General features: G+C 41.6%; 2 protein-coding genes across 7 annotated transcripts in view; both read left to right on the top strand.

Annotated features, from left to right (window-relative positions):
* LOC107672460 (bromodomain-containing protein 4-like) overlaps positions 1-18548 on the top strand; it is a 73430-nt gene extending 54882 nt beyond the window's left edge. For 3 of the 6 annotated variants that reach the window (XM_016465658.1, XM_016465657.1, XM_016465652.1), the window contains 17 exons: positions 747-884; positions 976-1111; positions 1653-2035; positions 2120-2488; positions 2578-2706; positions 4196-4411; positions 4569-4789; positions 4949-5328; positions 7294-7404; positions 7520-7903; positions 8455-9153; positions 10279-10376; positions 10498-10654; positions 11089-11225; positions 11336-11541; positions 11611-11869; positions 16197-18548. In XM_016465658.1, coding sequence (XP_016321144.1) covers positions 747-884; positions 976-1111; positions 1653-2035; positions 2120-2488; positions 2578-2706; positions 4196-4411; positions 4569-4789; positions 4949-5328; positions 7294-7404; positions 7520-7903; positions 8455-9153; positions 10279-10376; positions 10498-10654; positions 11089-11225; positions 11336-11541; positions 11611-11869; positions 16197-16265 — 4092 coding nt within the window. In that variant the 3' untranslated portion in view covers positions 16266-18548. The remainder of the gene's footprint in view (positions 1-746; positions 885-975; positions 1112-1652; positions 2036-2119; positions 2489-2577; positions 2707-4195; positions 4412-4568; positions 4790-4948; positions 5329-7293; positions 7405-7519; positions 7904-8454; positions 9154-10278; positions 10377-10497; positions 10655-11088; positions 11226-11335; positions 11542-11610; positions 11870-16196) is intronic. The other 3 variants (XM_016465655.1, XM_016465654.1, XM_016465656.1) reach the window with 3 other exon arrangements.
* A 1895-nt stretch (positions 18549-20443) lies between these two features.
* On the top strand, positions 20444-21586 carry pet100 (PET100 cytochrome c oxidase chaperone). Its single transcript, XM_016465634.1, has 4 exons — positions 20444-20542; positions 20761-20847; positions 20962-20994; positions 21194-21586. The coding sequence occupies exons 1-4, from the start codon at positions 20516-20518 to the stop codon at positions 21281-21283; spliced, it is 237 nt and encodes a 78-aa protein (XP_016321120.1). The 5' UTR covers positions 20444-20515; the 3' UTR covers positions 21284-21586.
* Positions 21587-26249: the final 4663 nt, after the last annotated feature.

Below are 26249 nucleotides of genomic sequence, written 5' to 3'. Positions count from 1 at the left end.
AGAGTAAGGGAGAAATGCATAGAAGAGTTCACACCTATATTTATGAATCCAAATTAAGTTTTAAATATTGACAGGAAAATGCAGTGCGATTAGACATGATCGCAATGCCCAGCAAATGTGAATGATGTGGTATTGTGCTATCTAGTTTTGTTTGCCATTAGTCTTGCCAGAATGAGTCTCTGTGTTTTGAAAACTTGATGAGATCATTTTCCCGCCCCATGGCCTCTGATGTTAGCAGTTTCTAGTTCAAGACCAGCAGATTGTTGTGACCGTTGCAAAGCCTGTTTCTCTGGCTCAGAGCGGTCTTTCCGTTTTTCTATGTAAACACAAGCTAGGTGTGTGACCGTTACACTCACATCTCGAGTCTTTTGAAGCATCTCACACATGAGCGCTGCGTTTTTAAGATTTTGTGTCAAGTTTAAAGAATTTCAAATTTTACATGCAGCTGCGCTCATCAATGTCAGTTCCAAAAAAAAGTTAACCAATCAGAAGACCCCAGAGACGAGGCACGCTTTGAGAGCTTTTGTTTACAGTAGCAAGTTGGCAGAGGAGGCATGTTTTTAGACACAAATATGCTTTGTGTGAACGGCCCCTTAAAGGTGTAATAGTTACTTTGACTTCATGAATATTCTCCATGGAAAGTCTCAAAGCTGCTTGCTGTTATTGCAACACAAAAAGTTTATTATGACGATGAACGTTATGGATTGTGATGTGTTATGCTGACTTTTGTAACCTCCTCTCACTAGGACTATTACAAGATAATCAAAAACCCTATGGACATGGGAACAATCAAGAAACGCCTCGAGAGCAGTTACTACATCAATGCCCAAGAATGTATTCAAGACTTCAACACCATGTTTACTAACTGCTATATTTACAATAAGGTACTGGTTCACATTTCTGCACCCATTATTCACAGTGGAACGAAGTGGTGTGTTTGGGCGTGTGGTTAATGGTATGTGTCGCCCCCTGCAGCCTGGGGATGACATAGTCTTAATGGCAGAAGCACTGGAGAAGGTGTTCCTCCACAAGATTTCAGAGATGCCCCAGCAGGAGGTTGAGTTGACGACCACAGCCGGCAAGGGTCGTGGCCGGGGCAGGAGGGATCCAGGTATAAGTCTCATACTCTCTTGTACCTGAGGGCCACTTGCACTGCTGCACTTTTAGGGATCCTACACAACTGCCATGGCCAGAAGTTCATATGCGCTTCACTGTCTGTCCCGAGCAGAGCCAAACGACATCCAGCTCCACCTCTTTGGATGTAATGCGTGGAGTTTTGCCTAGTCAAGCTCCACCTCTGTAGACCTAATGGGTGGAGTTATATTTAGCGATAGGGTATGGGTAGGGTTAAGGTGTGTTTGGAGTGTCTAGTTTCACCCATTTTGTCCAGCGAGGTGAAGCTGGACGTCAAACTCCACCCAATGGCTCTTAAGGTTAGCAGCCTCTTGTCTGTCCTGGTGCCACTGCACCTTTGCACTAAATTTGCATTTCCTCAAATCTGAAACACTCGTTGAAAATGATTGATGCCTCTTGCTGTGAATCGCTCCCCTTTATCCTGAATGTTGTAGCATCACATTATGATCACAGAAATGCTTGTTTTAGACATATCAAATTATCATTTTAATTCCTTTGTATTCTCTCTGTTTTATTAGACATGAACCTGAAAATTGCACCTGGCCTGGAGTCTTCGCCCACAATCCCTCAAACACGTGGCCTTTCCAGTCTTGCCCCTGGGCCACAAATGAGAGGACCACCGCAGGGTCCGCCTGCTTTACCTCCCCAGCCTACCATGCAAGCCTTGCCCCCTCGAGTACCCCCTTTACTCCCTTCACTCCCTACACTCCCTTCGCTCCCTACACACCCTCCCCTTGCGCCTCAATTAGGGCCACCTTTTTCTATGGGCCCCACTGACTGCAACCCACAGGTCCCCATCATGGCGGCTGTGCCTCCTCCAACCCAAACTGCCCTGCCGCCCGTGCTCATGCAGCAGAGCACCCCTCCTATTCTACAAAGCCCCATCCCAATGCCTCACAAAGTAAGTTGGCCTGTAACATTCAAACTCAGTGTCATTCTTAGTTTTTAGTCTTGCGTCTTTGTCCTCACTCGCTTTTTTCATCAACAGCAGAGAAAAAGTCAGAAAAGGAAAGCAGACACCACAACACCTACGGCAAACGACCCGCTGAACGAGTCCTCACCTGCTGAGTCGAAGTCAGGAAAGACTCTGCCACGCCGGGATACTACACGACCAAGCAAACTATCCAAAAAGGAGGCACCGGACTCCCAGCACCATTGGACACCCATCACTGGGACCCACAGCCCCAAGCAACAAGAGCAGCTACGCTACTGCTCCGGCATTGTAAAGGACATGTTTGCTAAGAAGCACGTTGCATACGCTTGGCCCTTCTACAAGCCAGTGGATGTGGATGCTTTAGGGCTGCACGATTACCATGACATCATCAAACATCCCATGGACCTCAGCACTATTAAGGTGAAAATATAGTTGCTGGTTCTCAGTCAGAGGATGAGCCACTCTTCCTTTCCATGCTTATTTGTTCAGTCTTCTCTTTGGTTGTTCAGGACAAGTTGGAAAACAGACAGTACAGAGATGCTCAGGAGTTTGCAGCAGATGTACGGTTAATGTTCTCCAACTGCTATAAGTACAACCCTCCAGACCATGAAGTGGTGGCTATGGCACGCAAAATGCAGGTATGTGCATACCTGCAAAACACTGTGTACATTAGGGCTTGCATGGCAGGTGTGTTTTTTGTTGTTGTTAGTCTGGCGTCTAGCTGGCTAGTCAGTATTTAATGTCGGTGACTTGCAGTAGACCATGCTGCATTACTGGTCTTTGTTGTATCTGGTAGATCTAGTGATGCACTGACAGCAGTCAGAAATTAACTTATCCATTATGGGGCAATATTTGACCCGTTTTTCTGAAGTAAAGAGCATGCATAAAGTATACAAATTATTAATTAAAAAAAAAAAACAGCAACTCATTACTGGGCACATATGACAATTGTTGATTTTTGCTCTTGATATTGTAATAATGATTTAGTGTTGATCAATAACACATGTTGAGAATATAAAATAATGTTTTTGTGTTTTGGGAGACTACATTCTGGCTATATAGACAAAAACTAAAAACAGTTTACGCATTGCGAAATCAAGACTACTTAACATTGGTTATTTTAGTAGATTGAAAAAAAAAGTTATTTAAACTGGGAATAAAGTATACAGAAAGCGAGCAAAGAAAGCGGTGTCTATCACTGAAGCCTCTGACTTCAGTGTAGCGTGTGTAATGCTCAATGCTGCAAAAAAAAGAAAATGTAAAAAAAAAATGTGATGTGAGCAGATCTAAATGTAATGCTGCTTTTCATTCACTTTCTAACTTTAATCGCTAACTTTTTGGCCCCTTAACTTGATTTGTTGTGGCATTTTTGGCCCCAAGCCTCTGTTAATTTCCGACTGTAATAGACAGAAAAGGGTGAAAGTGGTTAGGAAATTAAAACATTCATGTTTCCAATGCTAAATCCGTGAACAGTGCAAAAAAGAACCAATAATGTACCACTTTCTTATAGTTTCTATAGGGGCTTTTGCACCGGAGGAAACTTTTCATAGTTTCTAGAACTATTGGCGGAAGTTGCCGCTTTTTGGAGTGTTTGCACTGCAGGAACTAGGAACGTATTTAGTTCTAGGAACTCAGTTTGGGGGAACTAAATGAGCTCCTACTTCAGAGTAGGGTCTAAAACAGTTCTATAGGAACTGCCAGTGACGTACGTGTACACTGGTTGGCACTGGTTGCCAAACACATACGAAATACTGGCTACTGTGTAAAAATATTTACTCCGCGAACATGGAAAACAGCGATAACGGCATTTACCTGTTGTCTGCACGTTGTTCTTTTCTCAGCCTCAATATGCAACACTGCAAGTTGTCATAGGGGATTTAGTCAGATTTTCGTGCTCTTTCAATTGTGTAAATTGTGCATTTTACATTCCATCTCCGTTATCACGAAACCCACGACACACAACAAAAACAGTTCTGAACACGGCATCCTCCATTCACCAGTTGTTGACATTTGTAAATGCCGTGAATAAAGACATTGAATGTAACGTGAAATGTACATCGCTGAATTCTGAAATGAAGATTAGAATCGTCTTATACTAGATCATCAAAAGGTTTTCTCTTTTTGTAGGATGTGTTTGAGATGCGTTTTGCTAAAATGCCCGATGAGCCAGAGGAAATGCTGGCACCCACTCCTGCGCCAGTGCTCCACCCGGCTCCTGTCAAGACACAGCCTCCCATGGGCACGTCCTCGGACAGCTCCAGTGATTCCTCATCTGAATCTGACTCCTCCACGGACGACTCTGAAGAGGAGAGAGCCCAGAGGCTAGCAGAGCTTCAGGAGCAAGTGAGCAGATATACGCTCAGTTTTTGCCAGCACGTCCCTAAGGAAGAGGTCTTTCGAAGGACAGGCTGGCTCAAAGATCTGTCAAAAAGTTTTTATTTTACTGTCCACTGAGAAGACTTTAATCTCCCTATTTTGTTTCTTCTCTTTTGTTGCTCAGCTGAAAGCGGTTCATGAGCAGCTGGCTGCCTTGTCCCAGCCTCAGGCCAGCAAACCAAAGAAGAAAGAGAAGGAAAAGAAGGAGAAGAAGAAAGAAAAGCACAAAAACAAAAAGGGTGTCGTGCCTGCACTGGAAGAGATCCAGGATCCGCCTCCTACCCTCAAGGCTCAAGGAAAGCCTAAGAACAAGGATCCTCTGCCTAAGAAGCCCAAGAAGCTGAGGTGAGTTATATTTGGTTATGCAACCACATTTTAGGCAAGAAATTAGTACATGGTTTAATCACTTCTATCGATGTGGAGAGTCTGAGAATTTTGCAGTTTAGACTTTCAGTGTATGGTGTCATTGAAAATGAGACGTTCTTGTTGTCTTATGCCCTATAGCAAGAAGGAGGGAGGTAAGGGCAATCGCTCCATGACTCCCCCCGGTGCTGCTCCACCAACCCTGCAGCCTGTGGTGGGCCTGGATCCTGAGGAGGATCTGGGTCTGACTGGAGGAGCTGCAATGGCAGGCATGCCTGCTGGAGAGAAATGTAAACCTATGTCCTATGAAGAAAAGAGACAGTTGAGCCTGGACATTAACAAGCTGCCTGGAGACAAGCTGGGCCGTGTGGTCCACATCATCCAGTCCCGTGAGCCCTCGCTTAAGAACTCCAACCCAGATGAGATTGAGATCGACTTTGAGACGTTAAAGCCTTCTACGCTGCGGGAACTGGAGAGATACGTGTCGTCCTGCCTTCGCAAGAAGAAGAAGCCTGCCGGTGGTGAGTGATTAAACAAATCTCCTTTACCATGCCCTGTTAACACTTCTGTTTCTGGTGGGCTAACCAAAAGTGCTCAGTCTGATCCGAGGATTGGCCGTACATACACTTGTTTTGACACAATTTTGTAGGTAAACCTAGAAAAGGGGTTTCCTGCCGCTGTAGGGCCACATTCGTGCAGAGTTTAGATCCAAAACTAGGAAGTTTCTAGTGATCCTGAAAACCTTGATTAGCTGGTTTAGGTGTGTTTAATTGGGGATAGAGCTTAAAGGGAGAGTTAACCCAAAAATGAAATTACCCCATTATTTACTTCCTAGGCGTATGTGACTTATTTCTTTCAAATGAATCCAGTCGAAGTTATATTAAAAATGGACTTTGATCTTCCAAGCTGTTTAATGGCACTCAGCAGGTGTTGCAGTTCATCAGTCCAAAAGAAGTGAAATAAAGCGCGTCCATCCATAATAAAAAGTGCCTCACACGGCTCCGGGGGGTGAACAAAGGCCTCCTGTAGCGAATCGATGCGTTTTTGTAAGAAAAATATCCATATTCAAAACGTAATAATCACTTAAATCTAGCTTGCGCCAACAGTTGTACACTGAAGCAGCTCCGGGCGGATGACGTATGAGGTCAGCGCTGCGCATGCACCGGTGGGTCTTGTGAAAACCAACGTTTGTTTACAGGAGCAAAGGATGCAGTTTCCTGACTTTAGCTAAGGAAAACCAGTCTCCTCTTGACTTATATCGAAATCCTCCAACATTCTTCTTTACAAATCCTCATTTTGTACTTCTAATAAGTGACCGTTGTTTTTTTATCTCTCCCCTGCACTTCCGCGTTCGTCACTTCTGAGCTATAAAATAAATGTATTATTATTATACGTCATCCGCCCGGAGCTGCTTCCGTGTACAACAGTGAGTGCAAGCTACATTAAATTGATTATTACGTTTTAAATCTGGTTATTTTTCTTACAAAAACGCATCGATTCGCTACAAGAGGCCTTTGTTCACCCCCCGGAGCCGTGTGAGGCACTTTTTATTATGGATGGATGCACTTTATTTCACTCCTTTTGGACTGATGAACTGTAACACCCGCTGAGTGCCATTAAACAGCTTGGAAGATCAAAGACCATTTTTTATATAACTTCGACTGGATTCGTCTGAAAGAAGAAAGTCATGTACACCTTGTGGGTGGGTTGCCTAGGATGCCTTGAGGGTGAGTAATTCATGGGCTAATTTTCATTTTTGGGTGAACTAACTCTGCTGGAAGGTGGCCCTCCAGGAGAAAGATTGGACACATCTGTCCCAGAATATTGTCTGAGATGCATTAGCATTTACTTTCCCAATGTGATATGTGCAGAAGGTAGTTTTGAGTAATTTCAACTCACTAGCTAAGTTTACATGCAACCAAATAAATAAGTTAATAATTGGATTCATTGTGCAATCGGATTAAGTAGCCTTCATGTAAACACCACAACTGATCCGAATAAGCTCTAACTAAATGAAATTGATCAAATTGGAAGTGGTTTAGAAGACCTGAAATAATCCAATCAACAGGAAAAAATTAAGCATGTAAATGCTTGAATCCAGCTCTCTTCTCAGTCAGATTCAAAAACACCTTGTGCACATGCGCAGTGCCATGATGTGTAGATTTACATTTGTTTTACATCTTATAAAGGTTTATTTTTAAACTGGTCACTGGAAGAGACTGAAAGTTTTGTTCAGAATAGATTAAATCACTTGTAGATGAAAACATGAATCTGATTATAAAATTTATTGTTCATATAAACAGAACTTTCACAATCTTAAATAGAATTGGTTTAAATCCGATTGGTTTAAATCCTGGTTTAAACACATTGGATCCCTTTTAACACTTGTATTTAATGCTGTCTGTTACATTGCATCACCAAAACTCATCATAAATACCAAGTGTATACAAATTCTTATGGGTTGTTGTTTGTTTCTCGTCCTTCAGTTCCAGAGAAGTCCATGGAGGCAATGAGTGCTGTAAAGACCAAAGGCTCATCATCCGAGTCGGGCAGCAGCAGTGAGTCCAGCTCCTCAGAAAGTGAAGACTCGGAGACAGGTGAGCCCTGTAGATCTATATATAACACATGACCAGCTGCATTGCTAATGCTTTTGAGATGTTAAATGATGCAAGATACTGCAATGCATGAAGAATCTCCTCTTCATGAACTCAGGGATGGCTTCTAAACTGAAGAAGAGGAGGAGAGGAGAAGGAAAGAAGACTCATCACCAGGCGGTGGCTCCAGGCATGCCTCAGCCGCAAGTTCCCCATCAACCCCAGACCCCTGCACTGCAGCCCAGTGCTCAGCTGAAGCAGCAGCATCCCTCTCCCGCCGCTTACATGCCTCCTCCCGTCACAGCTCTGGAGCCCTCGCGGCTCCTGGAAAACCCGTTTGACCCTCTGGCCCACTTCGTCCAGCCCCTCATGCACCTTCCCCACCATGCCAATGACTCGCCCTCCCCTGCGCCACCTCACCTCAACGCTCACCCTCCAGGAGGCCCAGTGTCTCCTGAGACGCACCCTTTCCTGAACCAGCACCCCATCCTCCCATCCCCAGGTGAGTGGAAACTTCCTGTTTATTACATCAAAAGTACTTTTATACCGTGTACTTTCCGGATGTACCGGGTCAAAATTGCATTGTTGAGAGAAACAAAAACATCACATTTTATTACATTGAGGAATGCTATAAAATACTGGTAAATCAAACAAAATGTTTATAAACATGTAAACATTTTGATTCCCCTCACTTCACAACAAACGCTTTACATTTGACAAAAATAAATCTCCTCCATGGTTATAGCTCTGTGGAATTTGGCTCCTCATGTTTCAACCATGTTTTGACCAAACCTTAGCTTGTCTGATTCAGTCTGATACCCTACAGGATTAACCAGTTTTACTGTTGCTGGACTACCATGCCGCTTTTCACACTGCCCACCGCTCATTGGTTCAAAATGTGTGTAGTAGATATGCTCTGATTGGCTCTATTCTTCACTTTCTCTGGCACTTTTGTTTACAAAAATTATTTAAAAATAGCAGGTGATCTATATTGACCCTTTACTTATTCATGTTTTTGTGGTCTTCCTCTCTCTTCGTGTCGTTGGTCCCCAGCAGCCCTGCACAACGCAATGCCCCAGCAGCCTTCAAGGCCCAGTAATAGGGCAGCCCCGCTACCTCCTAAACCTCCACAGCAAAGCACGCCCCAGCAGACCCTGCCGCAGCAGCTTCAGTCCCAGCAACCCCCTCAGCCCCAGCACCACCTCCCTCCTCACCTGCTGCATCCTCCCCAGCAAATGCGCCAGCGGCCCCTCTCCCCACCCACGCTCACTCCCCAGGGCTTGCTCTCCTCCCAGCCCCCACAGATGCTGCTAGAGGACGACGAGGAGCCCGTTCCCTCCATGCCCCTGCCCATGTACCTGCAGCACATGCAGCCAAACCGCCTGCAGCAGCAGCCGCCGCCAATGTCACTAATGCAGTCTCTGCAGAGCAGGCTGCAGCAGCCGGGCCAGCAGTCTCTGCTGCAGTCAGTGCAGGTTCAGTCTCAGATGAGCCAGCAGAGCTCTCTGCCCCCACCGCAGATTCCCATTCAGACTCAAGCCCAGCCCTCCCCGCAGCTCTCGCAGCATCAGGCCAGACACATGCAGCACTCGCAGCAGCTGAGCTTCTCTCAAGGCCCGGTGCAGACCACGCAAACGCAGCCTAGTCAACACAAAGTCTCCATGCCCTCCACGAAAGCACAGCAGATTATCCAGCAGCAGCCACCGCAGCATCACTCTCCACGTCAACACAAGTCTGACTCCTATAACTCAGGTAACACAACGGTCTTGTAAAGAAACGGTTCATTTAACGGCTGAAGTTGCTGAAACTGTCATTGCTAATTGTATGGCTAACAACAAGCTATTTATTTATTCCTCGAAATAAAGAATGCAAAAGAAGTGCTGCACGGGGTATAGGGTTCTTGTCTCGGTGCTCTTTGGGTGCAAGGGATGATTCAACTCATAAGAATAATAGTAGTCCAAGGCACTCGAATCTTATTCAAAAAGTTTTAAAAAGCCTTTATTTCATCATGGCTATAAGTTTTTATTTATTGTTTACTACTTTTTTTTGTACTAAAATGAATGTTTACATGAAAGTTGTATTTGCCATAAAAATGCCTAATTTAATAATTTATATTTAGTCATTTATTTTTGTAATAATTTTTTTAAGTTGATTTACAGTCGAACCAAAAATTATTCTGATACCAGATATAATTTTTGATATTTTTTTACTAGTGGGTGCAGGACACCATAGTTAATTTATGTAAGTGAGGATAGTAAAATAAAGTAAACAGTGACGCATTATACCCAAAAATTCTTCATACAGTGGACTACCAGTAAAATTGATAAAAATTTGCGACCAAAAATAATTCAGAAACTTTGACCTGACCAAGTGTTTTTTCTTTAATTGCTAATGCGACCTTTTTACACCACAGACTGAACAAAATTAAGCATTGCTTGGTAATTGGTTGACCTAAATTGGTATTACATAATAGTGTACTTTGTGAATCTTTTCATAATTTATTACCATTTTCTAAACTGTAATAATGTGAGAAATGTTGAAGGTGTCCGAATAAATTTTGGTTTGACTGTAGATGCTTGAGTTTGCTGGCATTAGTTTGTGCCAGAAAAATGCTCTTCTCATTTAAAAAAAAATATCCCGCTACTAGAAATAGTTAAAAGCAGTTAGCTATTTTCTGCCAGTAACTTGTAGTGTTGCTACTATTGCAAATGTATCTTGTGTGTAGCTCTACTTTGAGTAGCTTTTAGCTGCAGTTTCAGGGCTTCCCCGAATCTTCAGAGCAGACGTCCCACAGCTGATGAGTTCAAACAGGTTTTTTTTTTTGTATTGGACAGCACTGTAAATGCTTGCATATTAATGGTGTCTTTATTTCTACAGCACACATGCGAGATAACCCCTCCCCCCTCATGATGCATTCCCCTCAAATCTCTCAGTATGCTTTAGTCCACCAGTCCCCTCCTCAGGTCCCCAAAAAGGTCAGTGCCATTTCCATTTCCTTGCTTTGACATGGATTCTTTCCAGTGTACACATGGATTTCTGTGATGTGATGAATAGCTTTTGGTTTTTTAGATGTGTTTGTTGCTCTGTTTGCTTTAGGAACCACAGCAAGGTCCTTCAGCTTTGGGTGGCATTAAAGAAGAGAAGCTGCCTCCTTCACCTGTGATGCGTGGTGCGCCCTTCAGTCCAGCCATGAGACAAGACCCTCATAAACACCCAGAGAGCAAACCCACAATGCCAGGCCACAGCCAACAGAGTGAGTGAAACTCCTGCTTTTCAAAGCATGCAATTGTACGCATGTTCACACTACGCACACTGTGCACACATATTGCTTTTATACAATAAACAAGTTTAATATCAAGCAATATCTACTGTTCAGACCAGATTTTGCCAGAGTATAGTTTTTACAGTTTTTGATTACAAGCATTGCAAAAACAAAGTTTGTCTGGAACAGGTGTGAATGAAGTTTTGCTATCAAAAAAAAAAAAAGCTCTGTACCCCATGCAAAATCCTTTTCCTTCCACTAAACATCACCCACATACTCTGGCAGAATGCCACAAACACAGACAAGCAAATTGAAACAGTGAAACGTCTCAGTACAGTTATACAAAATATAGACTATCTCCGTTCCGTTCCGCTCTGCCAGTCAAATTAGTGGACCAGAACTAAATGTTTATCATCTTGTTTTAGAAGCAGATATGAAACCACTTGAATGTTCCCGTCCTGTGATCCGCTCCTCTGAGCAGAGCGGTCCACCGCCTTCCATGCAGGACAAAGAGAAATTCAAACAGGAGCCCAAGACTCCTGTGGCGCCTAAAAAGGTACAGGTGGGTGGAAGGGACGACTTCATTTGTTATACTTTTCAATGAATACAATGGTTCTGGAATGGTTATTGTACGTGACTATGCCTCATAACGTGTCCTCATTTGGTGCCCAGGATGTGAAACTGAAGAACATGGGTTCCTGGGCGAGCCTGGCACAGAAATCCACCTCCACTCCCTTGTCTGGTCTGAAGTCCTCCAGCGACAGCTTCGAACAGTTTCGACGTGCGGCCCGAGAGAAGGAAGAGCGAGAGAAAGCCCTGAAGGCCCAGGCTGAGCAAGCTGAGAAAGACCGTCTGCGCAGAGAACAAGAGAAACTTCGGTAAGAGAGCCGTTCTTTTAATGAAAGGACTGTTTTAGCCATTTCAAGATGTTTTCTTTCTGTCTGAAGGGGACGAGATGAGGAGGACTCCATTGAGACGTCTCGAAGGCCTCAGGAGGAGCCCCGCAGGCGGCAGGAGCAACAGCAGGTCCAGCCACCGCAGCAGCAGCACCAAACTCAGCCCCAAGCCCAGAACCCGGCCCAACCGCCCTCGGCCCCGCAGCCTTCCCAGGGCCCGCCGCAGTCCCCCGCTGCTTCCCAGAGTGCACTTGACCAGCAGAGGGAGCTTGCGCGTCGCCGGGAACAGGAGAGGAGGAGGAGAGAGGCGGTGAGTTACAGCTAGTCACCTCACTTGTACACACACTAGCTTTTATTACAATTTTAAATAACGGTTTTCAATTTTAAGATATTTTAAAATATCATTTATTTCTGCGATGGTAAAGCTGAATTTTTTGCAGCATTACTCCAGGTTTCAGTGTCACATGATCCTTCAGAAATCGGTCTAGTATGATGATTTGCTCAAGAAATATTTCTTATTCATGTTGAAAACAGTTGTGATGCTTAATAATATTTTTGTGGAAACTGATAAGTTTCTTGGAATAGAAAGTAAAAAAAAAAAATCTGTTGTAACAGCACTTTTGTTTACAAAAATTATTTAAAAATTGCAGGTGTTCTATATTGACCCTTTACTTAATCATGCTTTTGTGGTCTTCCACTCTCTTTGTGTTGTTGGTCTCTAGCCCTGCACAACGCAATGCCCCAGCAGCCTTCAAGGCCCAGTAATAGGGCAGCCCCGCTACCTCCTAAACCTCCACAGCAAAGCACGCCCCAGCAGACCCTGCCGCAGCAGCTTCAGTCCCAGCAACCCCCTCAGCCCCAGCACCACCTCCCTCCTCACCTCCTGCATCCTCCCCAGCAAATCCGCCAGCGGCCCCTCTCCCCACCCACGCTCACTCCCCAGGGCTTGCTCTCCTCCCAGCCCCCACAGATGCTGCTAGAGGACGACGAGGAGCCCGTTCCCTCCATGCCCCTGCCCATGTACCTGCAGCACATGCAGCCAAACCGCCTGCAGCAGCAGCCGCCGCCAATGTCACTAATGCAGTCTCTGCAGAGCAGGCTGCAGCAGCCGGGCCAGCAGTCTCTGCTGCAGTCAGTGCAGGTTCAGTCTCAGATGAGCCAGCAGAGCTCTCTGCCCCCACCGCAGATTCCCATTCAGACTCAAGCCCAGCCCTCCCCGCAGCTCTCGCAGCATCAGGCCAGACACATGCAGCACTCGCAGCAGCTGAGCTTCTCTCAAGGCCCGGTGCAGACCACGCAAACGCAGCCTAGTCAACACAAAGTCTCCATGCCCTCCACGAAAGCACAGCAGATTATCCAGCAGCAGCCACCGCAGCATCACTCTCCACGTCAACACAAGTCTGACTCCTATAACTCAGGTAACACAACGGTCTTGTAAAGAAACGGTTCATTTAACGGCTGAAGTTGCTGAAACTGTCATTGCTAATTGTATGGCTAACAACAAGCTATTTATTTATTCCTCGAAATAAAGAATGCAAAAGAAGTGCTGCACGGGGTATAGGGTTCTTGTCTCGGTGCTCTTTGGGTGCAAGGGATGATTCAACTCATAAGAATAATAGTAGTCCAAGGCACTCGAATCTTATTCAAAAAGTTTTAAAAAGCCTTTATTTCATCATGGCTATAAGTTTTTATTTATTGTTTACTACTTTTTTTTGTACTAAAATGAATGTTTACATGAAAGTTGTATTTGCCATAAAAATGCCTAATTTAATAATTTATATTTAGTCATTTATTTTTGTAATAATTTTTTTAAGTTGATTTACAGTCGAACCAAAAATTATTCTGATACCAGATATAATTTTTGATATTTTTTTACTAGTGGGTGCAGGACACCATAGTTAATTTATGTAAGTGAGGATAGTAAAATAAAGTAAACAGTGACGCATTATACCCAAAAATTCTTCATACAGTGGACTACCAGTAAAATTGATAAAAATTTGCGACCAAAAATAATTCAGAAACTTTGACCTGACCAAGTGTTTTTTCTTTAATTGCTAATGCGACCTTTTTACACCACAGACTGAACAAAATTAAGCATTGCTTGGTAATTGGTTGACCTAAATTGGTATTACATAATAGTGTACTTTGTGAATCTTTTCATAATTTATTACCATTTTCTAAACTGTAATAATGTGAGAAATGTTGAAGGTGTCCGAATAAATTTTGGTTTGACTGTAGATGCTTGAGTTTGCTGGCATTAGTTTGTGCCAGAAAAATGCTCTTCTCATTTAAAAAAAAATATCCCGCTACTAGAAATAGTTAAAAGCAGTTAGCTATTTTCTGCCAGTAACTTGTAGTGTTGCTACTATTGCAAATGTATCTTGTGTGTAGCTCTACTTTGAGTAGCTTTTAGCTGCAGTTTCAGGGCTTCCCCGAATCTTCAGAGCAGACGTCCCACAGCTGATGAGTTCAAACAGGTTTTTTTTTTTGTATTGGACAGCACTGTAAATGCTTGCATATTAATGGTGTCTTTATTTCTACAGCACACATGCGAGATAACCCCTCCCCCCTCATGATGCATTCCCCTCAAATCTCTCAGTATGCTTTAGTCCACCAGTCCCCTCCTCAGGTCCCCAAAAAGGTCAGTGCCATTTCCATTTCCTTGCTTTGACATGGATTCTTTCCAGTGTACACATGGATTTCTGTGATGTGATGAATAGCTTTTGGTTTTTTAGATGTGTTTGTTGCTCTGTTTGCTTTAGGAACCACAGCAAGGTCCTTCAGCTTTGGGTGGCATTAAAGAAGAGAAGCTGCCTCCTTCACCTGTGATGCGTGGTGCGCCCTTCAGTCCAGCCATGAGACAAGACCCTCATAAACACCCAGAGAGCAAACCCACAATGCCAGGCCACAGCCAACAGAGTGAGTGAAACTCCTGCTTTTCAAAGCATGCAATTGTACGCATGTTCACACTACGCACACTGTGCACACATATTGCTTTTATACAATAAACAAGTTTAATATCAAGCAATATCTACTGTTCAGACCAGATTTTGCCAGAGTATAGTTTTTACAGTTTTTGATTACAAGCATTGCAAAAACAAAGTTTGTCTGGAACAGGTGTGAATGAAGTTTTGCTATCAAAAAAAAAAAAAGCTCTGTACCCCATGCAAAATCCTTTTCCTTCCACTAAACATCACCCACATACTCTGGCAGAATGCCACAAACACAGACAAGCAAATTGAAACAGTGAAACGTCTCAGTACAGTTATACAAAATATAGACTATCTCCGTTCCGTTCCGCTCTGCCAGTCAAATTAGTGGACCAGAACTAAATGTTTATCATCTTGTTTTAGAAGCAGATATGAAACCACTTGAATGTTCCCGTCCTGTGATCCGCTCCTCTGAGCAGAGCGGTCCACCGCCTTCCATGCAGGACAAAGAGAAATTCAAACAGGAGCCCAAGACTCCTGTGGCGCCTAAAAAGGTACAGGTGGGTGGAAGGGACGACTTCATTTGTTATACTTTTCAATGAATACAATGGTTCTGGAATGGTTATTGTACGTGACTATGCCTCATAACGTGTCCTCATTTGGTGCCCAGGATGTGAAACTGAAGAACATGGGTTCCTGGGCGAGCCTGGCACAGAAATCCACCTCCACTCCCTTGTCTGGTCTGAAGTCCTCCAGCGACAGCTTCGAACAGTTTCGACGTGCGGCCCGAGAGAAGGAAGAGCGAGAGAAAGCCCTGAAGGCCCAGGCTGAGCAAGCTGAGAAAGACCGTCTGCGCAGAGAACAAGAGAAACTTCGGTAAGAGAGCCGTTCTTTTAATGAAAGGACTGTTTTAGCCATTTCAAGATGTTTTCTTTCTGTCTGAAGGGGACGAGATGAGGAGGACTCCATTGAGACGTCTCGAAGGCCTCAGGAGGAGCCCCGCAGGCGGCAGGAGCAACAGCAGGTCCAGCCACCGCAGCAGCAGCACCAAACTCAGCCCCAAGCCCAGAACCCGGCCCAACCGCCCTCGGCCCCGCAGCCTTCCCAGGGCCCGCCGCAGTCCCCCGCTGCTTCCCAGAGTGCACTTGACCAGCAGAGGGAGCTTGCGCGTCGCCGGGAACAGGAGAGGAGGAGGAGAGAGGCGGTGAGTTACAGCTAGTCACCTCACTTGTACACACACTAGCTTTTATTACAATTTTAAATAACGGTTTTCAATTTTAAGATATTTTAAAATATCATTTATTTCTGCGATGGTAAAGCTGAATTTTTTGCAGCATTACTCCAGGTTTCAGTGTCACATGATCCTTCAGAAATCGGTCTAGTATGATGATTTGCTCAAGAAATATTTCTTATTCATGTTGAAAACAGTTGTGATGCTTAATAATATTTTTGTGGAAACTGATAAGTTTCTTGGAATAGAAAGTAAAAAAAAAAAATCTGTTGTAACATTATAAATGTCTTCACTATCACTTTTGATTAATTTAATGCATACTTGCATAATAAAAACCTTAGTTTCTCTAAAAAAAAAATCTGACCCCAAACTTTTGATCAGTATACAAAAGGCGTTTACACTAGTTTCTTCAGTCACTTCTCCATAAAAATGTGGATATTTGTGAATATAAATTTTTGTATTCTACTCCTCTACAGATGGCAGCTACTATTGACATGAATTTCCAAAGCGATTTGATGGCTATCTTTGAGGAGAACTTGTTCTGAAGCGCGAGAGGAAGCGAGAAATGGCGAAACTGCTCATGGATTCTCCTCTGCATGGACAGAATGAACTCAAAAAGCAGTAAGGGAAAAAGACCCCATCTGACCACAAGAAACACTGAAGAGGCTGAACTAGCGATGCATAAGCTGAGGCCCCGAGAGGGAGGCTGTAGCTCTCCTTTTGCCTTGGCAGAAAGAGGGACCCTCACACTGGGATGGCTCCGCCTCTCCGGCATTCCTCCTGGATTTGCCATTGTGACCATGGCGGGAAAGAGAGGACTCGTGTGACTCTTAATTCAGAATATGGGAGCAATGGACAATGTGATCGCCGGAGGAATATCTGAACGACAACAATGAAATGTACTGATTCTCTGTACTACGGCATCCGACGACCACCAGATGTCTGTGGGGGATTAGAAAACGTCTTTGTTTCCTGTTTGATTTGGTTTCCCTCCAATCGTTTCGTTTTGTTTCTATCCTTTCCCCCCCTTTTTCGCGAGGCAAACGGCAGGATGGGATCGGGGGCACTTAAGATGATCTTCCTCGGGAGAGGAAGTCCAGCTCGCCTTACACCTCTGACTCGTAACCATGACAACACAAACAATATTCACCAGGGGCTGACAAATGACTAAACATATGGTGTGTTTCACACTGTTATCATGTGCAGATTTTTCATTATGTAGGATCTACTGTAAAAAGGTATTTTCTTAATTACTGTTTTGGTTGATTGGTTGGTTGTATTTTTGTTTCTTTCTTTCTTTTTTGTTGTTTTTCTTTTTTAAGATATTTTTAACTCCCTTACCCTCTGATGTCTATGCCAAACACCTGTATCCTTTTGCGCTGAGATAGCCGAGACCCGAAACGCTTCACTCTTAACATGTCTTTCTAAATATATAAATATATTTTCTTGTTCTCCCCACTCGTCATTAAAAGTTTAGGTAGCCTTGTAGAAGATAAACCCTAATATATGCATTATTCTGACAAGTGTTAATTGAGGACAGAATCATGAAGATATACTTTCATTGCTCATCGTTTTCACGTAAACCCGGAGCGTCGACCTGCGAGGGCGGTTTCTGAGCATCCTTTAGTTTGAATATAATTTAAAGAATACGAGAACTATTTTAAGTGTATTATACATATAGAAGGAAAACACGCAGCTGGTACACGCGTTCGAGAGCGTCATGCGAACACCAGGTAAACGCGACGGAGCTCTCAGCTGGTTTCTGCATGACTCCTCTTTTCTTTTCACAGATCATTTTATTACACTTGCGCAGAGAGAACTCTGTATGCTGTGATAGATATAATGACGAAAATTTCGAAAGGAAAAAAAAGCTACAAAAAATAAAAAAAATCAAACTGTTCTGATTTATCATTGTTCTTGTTGGATTATAGTGGATGTGTTCTAATTCTGTTATTTGACTCTGCAAGGGGGGCGGGGGGCACAGTTCGAGACCTTGGCAGGTCCTCTGAGTTTTCTCTTATAGTGTTTTCTCCAGTGCCTGTATTGTATTGCGATTCTAGTTGGCATATATTATGTTCTGGGAGGGCGAGGGAGGGGCACGGTTGGACAGGGAGGGGAAAATTGGGGGTTTAGGGGCGAGAGCTTGTGTTTAAGAGACAAAAAAAGGAAAGTAAACATTTTATATTTTACCCATTTACAATATTCAGGTTTAAATCTAGTTTTAGCTGGACTTCTTAATTATACACCGAACAACTAGTTTTTCTTTTTTTTCGAAACTGCTAAGAGGACATGTCCAATCATCATCTTCATCAACGTGTGTGTGTGTGTGTCTGGATGTTTGGATGTGTACGTCATGTCAGTACGGTTGTCGGTATGTGGCTGGAGAGGGTGTTCTTACCCGGAGGTTTCACTCGCAACAACACTTCATTTTAACGATGCTTTGCTAACTTTTTTTGGTTCTTGTTCTTCCTCATGAAGTCCACTTATATAAATATCTATTTTTTCTTTTGTTAATTTGGTCTGTAAAAGTTCAAAGAAGAGTAACACTTCATTCCTTCAAGCCTTTACATGTATTTTCTTTTCCATGGTAACATTGTGTGCCATAAATTCGGATTTTCCGGAGAATGTGCTGACCTGCAGCTCAGCAGAGAGTTTGCTTTATTCAGGTATTTTGTTATTTTCTTTTTTTTTTTTATTTTGGGTTTGTTCAACATTTTCCTCGATTACTGTTTGGTATGTGCGTGGGCTATCGAGGTCAGTGGTTCAGTCTGTTCTGATCATGAAATAAACTCATCTCTTTTATAGAAAATTAAAAGGAAACAAAAAAATGAGCCTGTCGTCTCTTTTATAATTCATCAGCTCTACACACAGTCCACCTGCTACAGTATGGTGCCCATTGTGTTGCTGCATATCAGTTTTCACTCCTCCAATAGGTTGAGGTTGAAATGGTGCAAAGAAACTGTTGACTTCATAAGCAACTTGTGTAGTTAAAAGGGCTGTCCTACTGTTTGACGGCTTAGAAAACTCCAGGGAAAATGATGAAATGTCAAGTACATATGTGACCTTTATGACTGGTTTTGTGGTCCAGTCACATATAGGGTCATTTTTCACTTCAAAAACAGATTATTTTTGTGTAGAAAATAAAGCCAAATTAAGATTTCAGTACAGCAAATGTAATGTATTTTTCCCTTTTGATTTTGGGGTGAAATGTGTCCAGGACATTTCTTGACACTTTCTGTGAGATTCACCCAAAAATGAAAATCATTTTCTCACCTGTACCTTGCTCAAAAAGAGAATATAGCAGAATATTCTGGACTCGCATCCTCAGCCAATATTCACTTCCAATGCGTCTTTTTCTATAAAAGTAAAGGAAACGATGACTGAAACATGAGTAATTCTGCCTAGTATCACATTGTGTACTTAATGGGAAAATTGAACATGAGGGTGAGGAAATGACTATTTCATTTTTATGTAAATCCCTTTATTTTAAATTTCACGTTTCAAGCAAAAACATATATACAGATGGAAGGAGCAACAGCCGTACAGTGTATCTGATGTAAAGTTACTGCATGCTTGCATCATGTTGCTTGCTGTGTCTGCATCAGTGTTGCCAACTAATTTTCAGGGGAAGTTGCTAAAGGAAGGTCGATTTGTTACTAAATGACGTTGTGACGCAAAAATGTCACTACATCAAATCTCAGCAAAAAATACATTTGATATGTTATTTAGATTTTTTCCTAAAATAATATAAATACATTATATAATTTCAAAATATAAATAACTGTATTTTTAAATACAACATTGAGTTATTGAACACTTACACATTTTTTAAACCATTACAATTATTTATTTTTTTATTAGCTAATAAACAAATAAAACTACACAATCTGAACAATTATAGTTTTAAGCAGTGTATTAGTAGTTAGTTAGTATGCTACACTCTAAGAAAAGTCTGTAAAAATAGGGCACAATCTACTGTTAATATGAATAAATTTTCCCTATCGATTTTTCAAGGGTTTTTACCTGCATACACCCCATTGTATTTTGTGTTTTCGGGTTGCAGGGTTACGACAGATAATGGATAACACATAATGTCCTGAAAAATTACTAGTACCTTTTCCATTTTTCTCAATATTTTTCTTACAGTGCACTGACTAACTGATCAACAATCGCAGGTACAAGCTAAGGTGCATCATAAATGAACAATTATTCAATAACAATTATTCATTAAATTGAACAATTGCAAATAGCAGCTAACTTAATTCACGTGATGTGCGTACTGCTAGGCACCTTTCGTTTCCTCATTTTGTGTAATTTAGATGGGAAATGTGTGCCTTTTTATCGTTCGAGTCACTTGTCAAAAGTTGCTTTAAAAAATTGCCAAATACATTTTAAAAATAGCTACATTTGTTGCTAGGTGCTTTTGGAAGAAAAAGTTGCTGGGGTGGTGTGAAAAGTTGCTAAATTTAGCAACAAAATTGCTACGTTGGCAACACTGGTCTGCATCCGGTCAACCATTGCACGCGCTTTCATAAGCCTGCAGTGTACGAGGAAGGAGTCTACTGGAAGATGGTTTGTTACAAGAAAGAAGTCTAAATTACACATCTCGACATTTATAGTAAATTTACATGCATGTCTTTAAAACACACACACACACACACACGTGTACAGAGAAGTATTTTCATTGTGCGTGAAAATACGGCTGTGAATGAGCGTGGCGTGCTCAGCGCGACCTTTATTTTGACATCTTACAAAACAGGAAGTGCCTGAATGCGTGACTGTCAAGCTGTAGGACATGGGGGTTAAAATAGAGGTTTTCAGGGTGAGTTTGATGACATTTACACTTGTAAGCCGGTGGGTCTGTCTAAATAAACTATATATGAATAGACTAAACCATCTTTGGGAAAATAAAAAGACGTACAGAAGCTGGGAACGTCCCACTTTGCTAAACACTAAATGCTTTGCTCACTGCTGCACTTATGTTAATAACCGATCAAATGCGAAGATCTACAGATTTGTGATGTTTACTGTTTTAAACAGATGATGGTGTATCTGTCGTTTCCAGTGGCGATGTTTTGGATATCAAACCAAGCGGAGTATTTTGAGGAATACATCGTGAAGCGAAAGGTTCATTGTTGACCTAATAATAAAAGTCAATATTAGTATTATAGCATTATGTATTTAGCAATTCTGTATGCAGTTGCTGTTGTATGATCATCTTATATCATCACATTTTTTCAGAGGGAAATCTTCCCACCTGATGAGAAAATGCATGTAAGTATTGTGTACACTTTGTAATCAATCAGCTTTTACTTGGGTGGTTGCAGTGGTTAGGTTAGGTTAAAGAGATATTTAGCTAGATAATTTACTATTCAGCAGCAGCATCCCACAGGATACACATATGTATAGCTTACACAAGTGAGATGCAATGACACGTTCTGTATTACATATGCCATTTCTCATGCTGAAACAGAGGCAAGAGCTGGAGGATTTCAAGGAGCGCATGAGAAACCGAAGGGAGCAGAAGATGCTGAAACAGATGGGCATGCAGTCTGAGGAATGACTATAAAACAACAGCACTTCTTATTGCATCATAATGCAACCTTGGGATCAAGTCTTAATGTGTAACATGGAAACACTGTAAACTTCTCCCAAAGTGTCAAACCATATAGTGGAAAACATAAGAATATTGTTTATGGGCATAATTTAAGAAATGGGTGGGAAAATGTATATTTTTGTAAATATATACGTTTCATTGCCTTTGAATGTTCACAATGGAATGGTTTGACTTTATTCATTTCTTAATAGCTGTGAAAACACTGCTTTTTGTTGTTGCCTGTTTGTTTTTTTTTAATTGAAAATAAATTAAATGAATTCCATTTGAATTGTATCATTTGATCATCATATATTTTCATGTAATACATAAGTTAAATAACAGATTATTGCTTGTCATGACAACAAAGTTGTAAAACTGAATACAAAGAAGTAATCCAAGTGTTTATTCCATATTAAAATCGTTATCACACATAGTTTACATCTTGTGGCTATTCTGAAACTGGATGTTTGGCCCCATTAATTTCCATTGTAATGAATCAGTACATGGTGATGTCCTTATTGATTGATTGATTTATGCAACACTTTTGATAAGTGAATGTAAACTATGTGTGGCAGGCAGTAATTAGTGGACAGTAAAGCGCTAATAGAGGCAGTAAAGACGATGATATTACTTTAGTCACCACACCTGTCCCAAGACACTATTGACATGTCCCTGCTAATATCCCGCGACTACTGAATTATTCCTAGCATTCATTTTGATCTAACAATATATTCATATATGGCCACTAAGGACAATGTAAAATGCACATGCACAATTCATTTTCATGATAAAGTTTAGCCTCTTGAATGCTGTTAAACTGAATGTATGAAGCAAATTGTTTGCTGAAATATCCACACAATTAACAACACCGGACATTTTCTGGGTCTTCACTTTTAAGAAGCAATCACCTCACAGGGAGAATCTTTCATAGCGTTTGCCTGTTTTTCCTTTCCGTAGGAAGTGAAAAGGGAGAAATTAGAGGCTAGGGTGAAATGTTCACCTTGGCTCATTTTCATATAAATATGTGACCCTGGAGCACAAAACCAGTCATCAGTAGCACGGGTATATTTGTAGCAGTAGCCAACAATACATTGTATGGGTCAAAATTATACATTTTTCTTTTATGCCAAAAATCATTAGGATATTAAGTAAAGATCATGTTCCATGAAGATATTTTGTACATTTCCTTTCGTAAATATACCAAAACTTAATTTTTGATTAGCAATATGCATTGCTAAGAACTTCAGTTGGACAACTTTAAAGGCGCTTTCCTCAATATTTTGATTTTTTTGCACCCTCAGATTCCAGATTTTCAAATAGTTGTATCTCAGCCAAATATTGTCCTACCCTAACAAACAAACTATTTATTCAGCTTTCACATGATGTATAAAGTTCAATAAAAAAAAAAAAAAAGACCCTTATGACTGATTTTGTGGTCCAGGGTCACATTTATGCTTACAAACAAATACTGAAGTAATAGTTATTATCAGGATTTGTTCATTCCCAGTTTGCAGGTTGTGGAAACACTGCGCAGCACTGCCTCTTGTAGGCATATATACTGAAAACAACGATTTACCACAAGACTCATTCAACCAGCTCTGTTAAAACGGGGTCAGGAACGGTCCAGAACGGCCACAGACCAAGGAAACTTGTCACTTTCTGGGTCATGTTTTTTTTATTATTCTTTTTTTAATTCATGTATTGTGTATTAGATCATCTTTAACCATTAGGCCACTCCACAAAAATCAGCAGATCAATCTGTAGCATTTTTATGGCGCAAATTACCAGATAAACTAGATTAATTCTAATTCAAAACAAAATCTGATTAATAAAGCATCACGAAGCTTTGGTTTTAAATGGGCGGATACTTCAATTGTTAACGAACTAATTATTGACTTAATGCAATCAAACAGAATATTATTATTTTCCCAGCCCATAGGCTATATAAAATAAACAGGAAGACTATAAAAGTGTAAAATAAATGCTGTGTATCAGCCCTTATTTGTGTGCTGCTGCTGCAACAACAACAGGTAATGTATATTTTTCAAGTTTTAAATTTGAATAATCTGCTGTTCTGCTCTGCCCTGGAGTCACTGAGGATGTCATAATAGTGTGAGGTCATCGGAATTTTAGAACGTTCAGAGCCTAATAAAAAAATGCTGTCAGTGTATGAACTACTTTTGACCTCGGATCTGTAGATACAGCAATTGCGACAGAGCGATTTATAAGCAGCATTTACGATTTGTTCTCAACATTGTGAGTTCCACACAATGACAGTGAGTTCTACACAGTATTGCTAAGAACTTCAGTTGGACAACTTTAAAGGCGCTTTCCTCAATATTTTGATTTTTTTGCACCCTCAGATTCCAGATTTTCAAATAGTTGTATCTCAGCCAAATATTGTCCTACCCTAACAAACAAACTATTTATTCAGCTTTCACATGATGTATAAAGTTCAATAAAAAAAAAAAAAAAGACCCTTATGACTGATTTTGTGGTCCAGGGTCACATTTATGCTTACAAACAAATACTGAAGTAATAGTTATTATCAGGATTTGTTCATTCCCAGTTTGCAGGTTGTGGAAACACTGCGCAGCACTGCCTCTTGTAGGCATATATACTGAAAACAACGATTTACCACAAGACTCATTCAACCAGCTCTGTTAAAACGGGGTCAGGAACGGTCCAGAACGGCCACAGACCAAGGAAACTTGTCACTTTCTGGGTCATGTTTTTTTTATTATTCTTTTTTTAATTCATGTATTGTGTATTAGATCATCTTTAACCATTAGGCCACTCCACAAAAATCAGCAGATCAATCTGTAGCATTTTTATGGCGCAAATTACCAGATAAACTAGATTAATTCTAATTCAAAACAAAATCTGATTAATAAAGCATCACGAAGCTTTGGTTTTAAATGGGCGGATACTTCAATTGTTAACGAACTAATTATTGACTTAATGCAATCAAACAGAATATTATTATTTTCCCAGCCCATAGGCTATATAAAATAAACAGGAAGACTATAAAAGTGTAAAATAAATGCTGTGTATCAGCCCTTATTTGTGTGCTGCTGCTGCAACAACAACAGGTAATGTATATTTTTAAAGTTTTAAATTTGAATAATCTGCTGTTCTGCTCTGCCCTGGAGTCACTGAGGATGTCATAATAGTGTGAGGTCATCGGAATTTTAGAACGTTCAGAGCCTAATAAAAAAATGCTGTCAGTGTATGAACTACTTTTGACCTCGGATCTGTAGATACAGCAATTGCGACAGAGCGATTTATAAGCAGCATTTACGATTTGTTCTCAACATTGTGAGTTCCACACAATGACAGTGAGTTCTACACAGTGATTCGCTTTGTACAAAGCACTTTTTGACTTAAAGGGGTCTATGCACAATCAGCTTGTAACACTCCAAAGAGAAAGGAAAACTTGAAATCGCATCATATGACCCCCTTAAGTCTCCTTTTAAAACATTCAAAATGATGGCGTCCTGTGGATATTTGTTTGTGGGTGATTTGCACACACATGTAACTGAACAAGTGTTGGAGGGGGCCCGGGACCCGGTTTTTTACCTAGGGGGAGCCCCCAATTTGCAGTTTGGTTGGCCCTGGTCAATGATGTTCAGGGGGCCCGGAAACCATAGCGGCACCCCTGGTGCAGAGGCAGCAAAACCAACCTCTCTCGTGGGTTTGGTTATGTTAATTTTACACACCATCGACATGCGCGAAAAGCCCTGAATGCTCTGATTGAGCTCATGGGCAAACCATTCTGTATCATGTGGGCCGAAACTGACTCCACTCTGAGAAAAAGTGGAATCGGTAACATAATTATTGGGCCTGGCAAGGGACATCAACGACCTTGCTTTATGGTGTGTGACAGTAACAGTGAACCGAAAGGCTATGGTTTCATCTATTACGCCACACTCAAGGCCGCTGAATTAGTTATTAAGAAACTGGATGGCACGCTGCTCAATGGCTATCTAGTGTCCGTATGCCATTTTAAGACATACAAGGTGTCATGTATTTTGTATGAGTGTGCTACCCGTACCTGTGTGACGTCATCAGCAGTTGCTTGAAGTAAAAAGATGTCTGAGCCTCGTGGGGTCTGTGTCATCTCGTGATTCACCTGCAAAAACATATAAAGACATAACACAAGGAACACCAGGCAGAGCAAAAGAGCAGCTCCAAACCTCCTCAAAAGAAAGACTTCAGTCTTTATGTCCAAAACATGCCGTACAGCTTGGGCAGTGAGGAGCTGGGCTCTCTGTTCTCTGCTTTTGGAGAAGTCACCAGTGCAACGGTGATCACGAAGAAAAGACGCAGCATGGGTTATGGTTTTGTGACATACTCATCGCTCGATGATGCTGTTATAGCCACATCTGTAATGAATGGCTATATCATCGGCAACCGGCCATTGAGAGTCGCTTTCTCCCATAGTGCAGAGAAAACAAGACAAATAGAGCAGCCCATGCCACTTCCTGTCGCAGAAGAGCACGACTTGGAAGAACAAGAGCAGATTGAACTATTAGAGCAATGAAAATGAAGAGAAGAAATGCCGCTAATGTGGGAAAACAGTAGAAAAACCCTGTCCCTGGTGAAAAGAAAGTGGGTGTTTCGCCTTAAAATTAAAGTGAAGATCCTAGTGTTGTAGTACCCGAGACCGGTCTTGGTCTTGTTTCGGTCTCAACCTCATTTGCACTTGGGCTTGTCTTGGTCTCAGACTAAAAGGACTCGGGATTTTATTTCAAGACCAGTCAAGACCACAACTGCGGGGATAGGGCTATCACTAAATTGCCTGATTTATTTGTTAACATAATTAATGTGATGATGTAAAACTTCCTGCTTTAAGTGTAATCAATAACTTATTTCTAATTTGATTTATTTTGATACTGCTGTGCCCATTCAAAATTCAATATGGAATTGTCTA

Source organism: Sinocyclocheilus anshuiensis, unplaced genomic scaffold, assembly GCF_001515605.1.
Source record: "Sinocyclocheilus anshuiensis isolate Anshui unplaced genomic scaffold, SAMN03320099.WGS_v1.1 scaffold1430, whole genome shotgun sequence".
NCBI lineage: Eukaryota > Metazoa > Chordata > Actinopteri > Cypriniformes > Cyprinidae > Sinocyclocheilus > Sinocyclocheilus anshuiensis.
The sequence above is the reverse complement of the archived record's forward strand: the minus strand, read 5'-3'. Positions and strand labels throughout refer to the sequence as shown.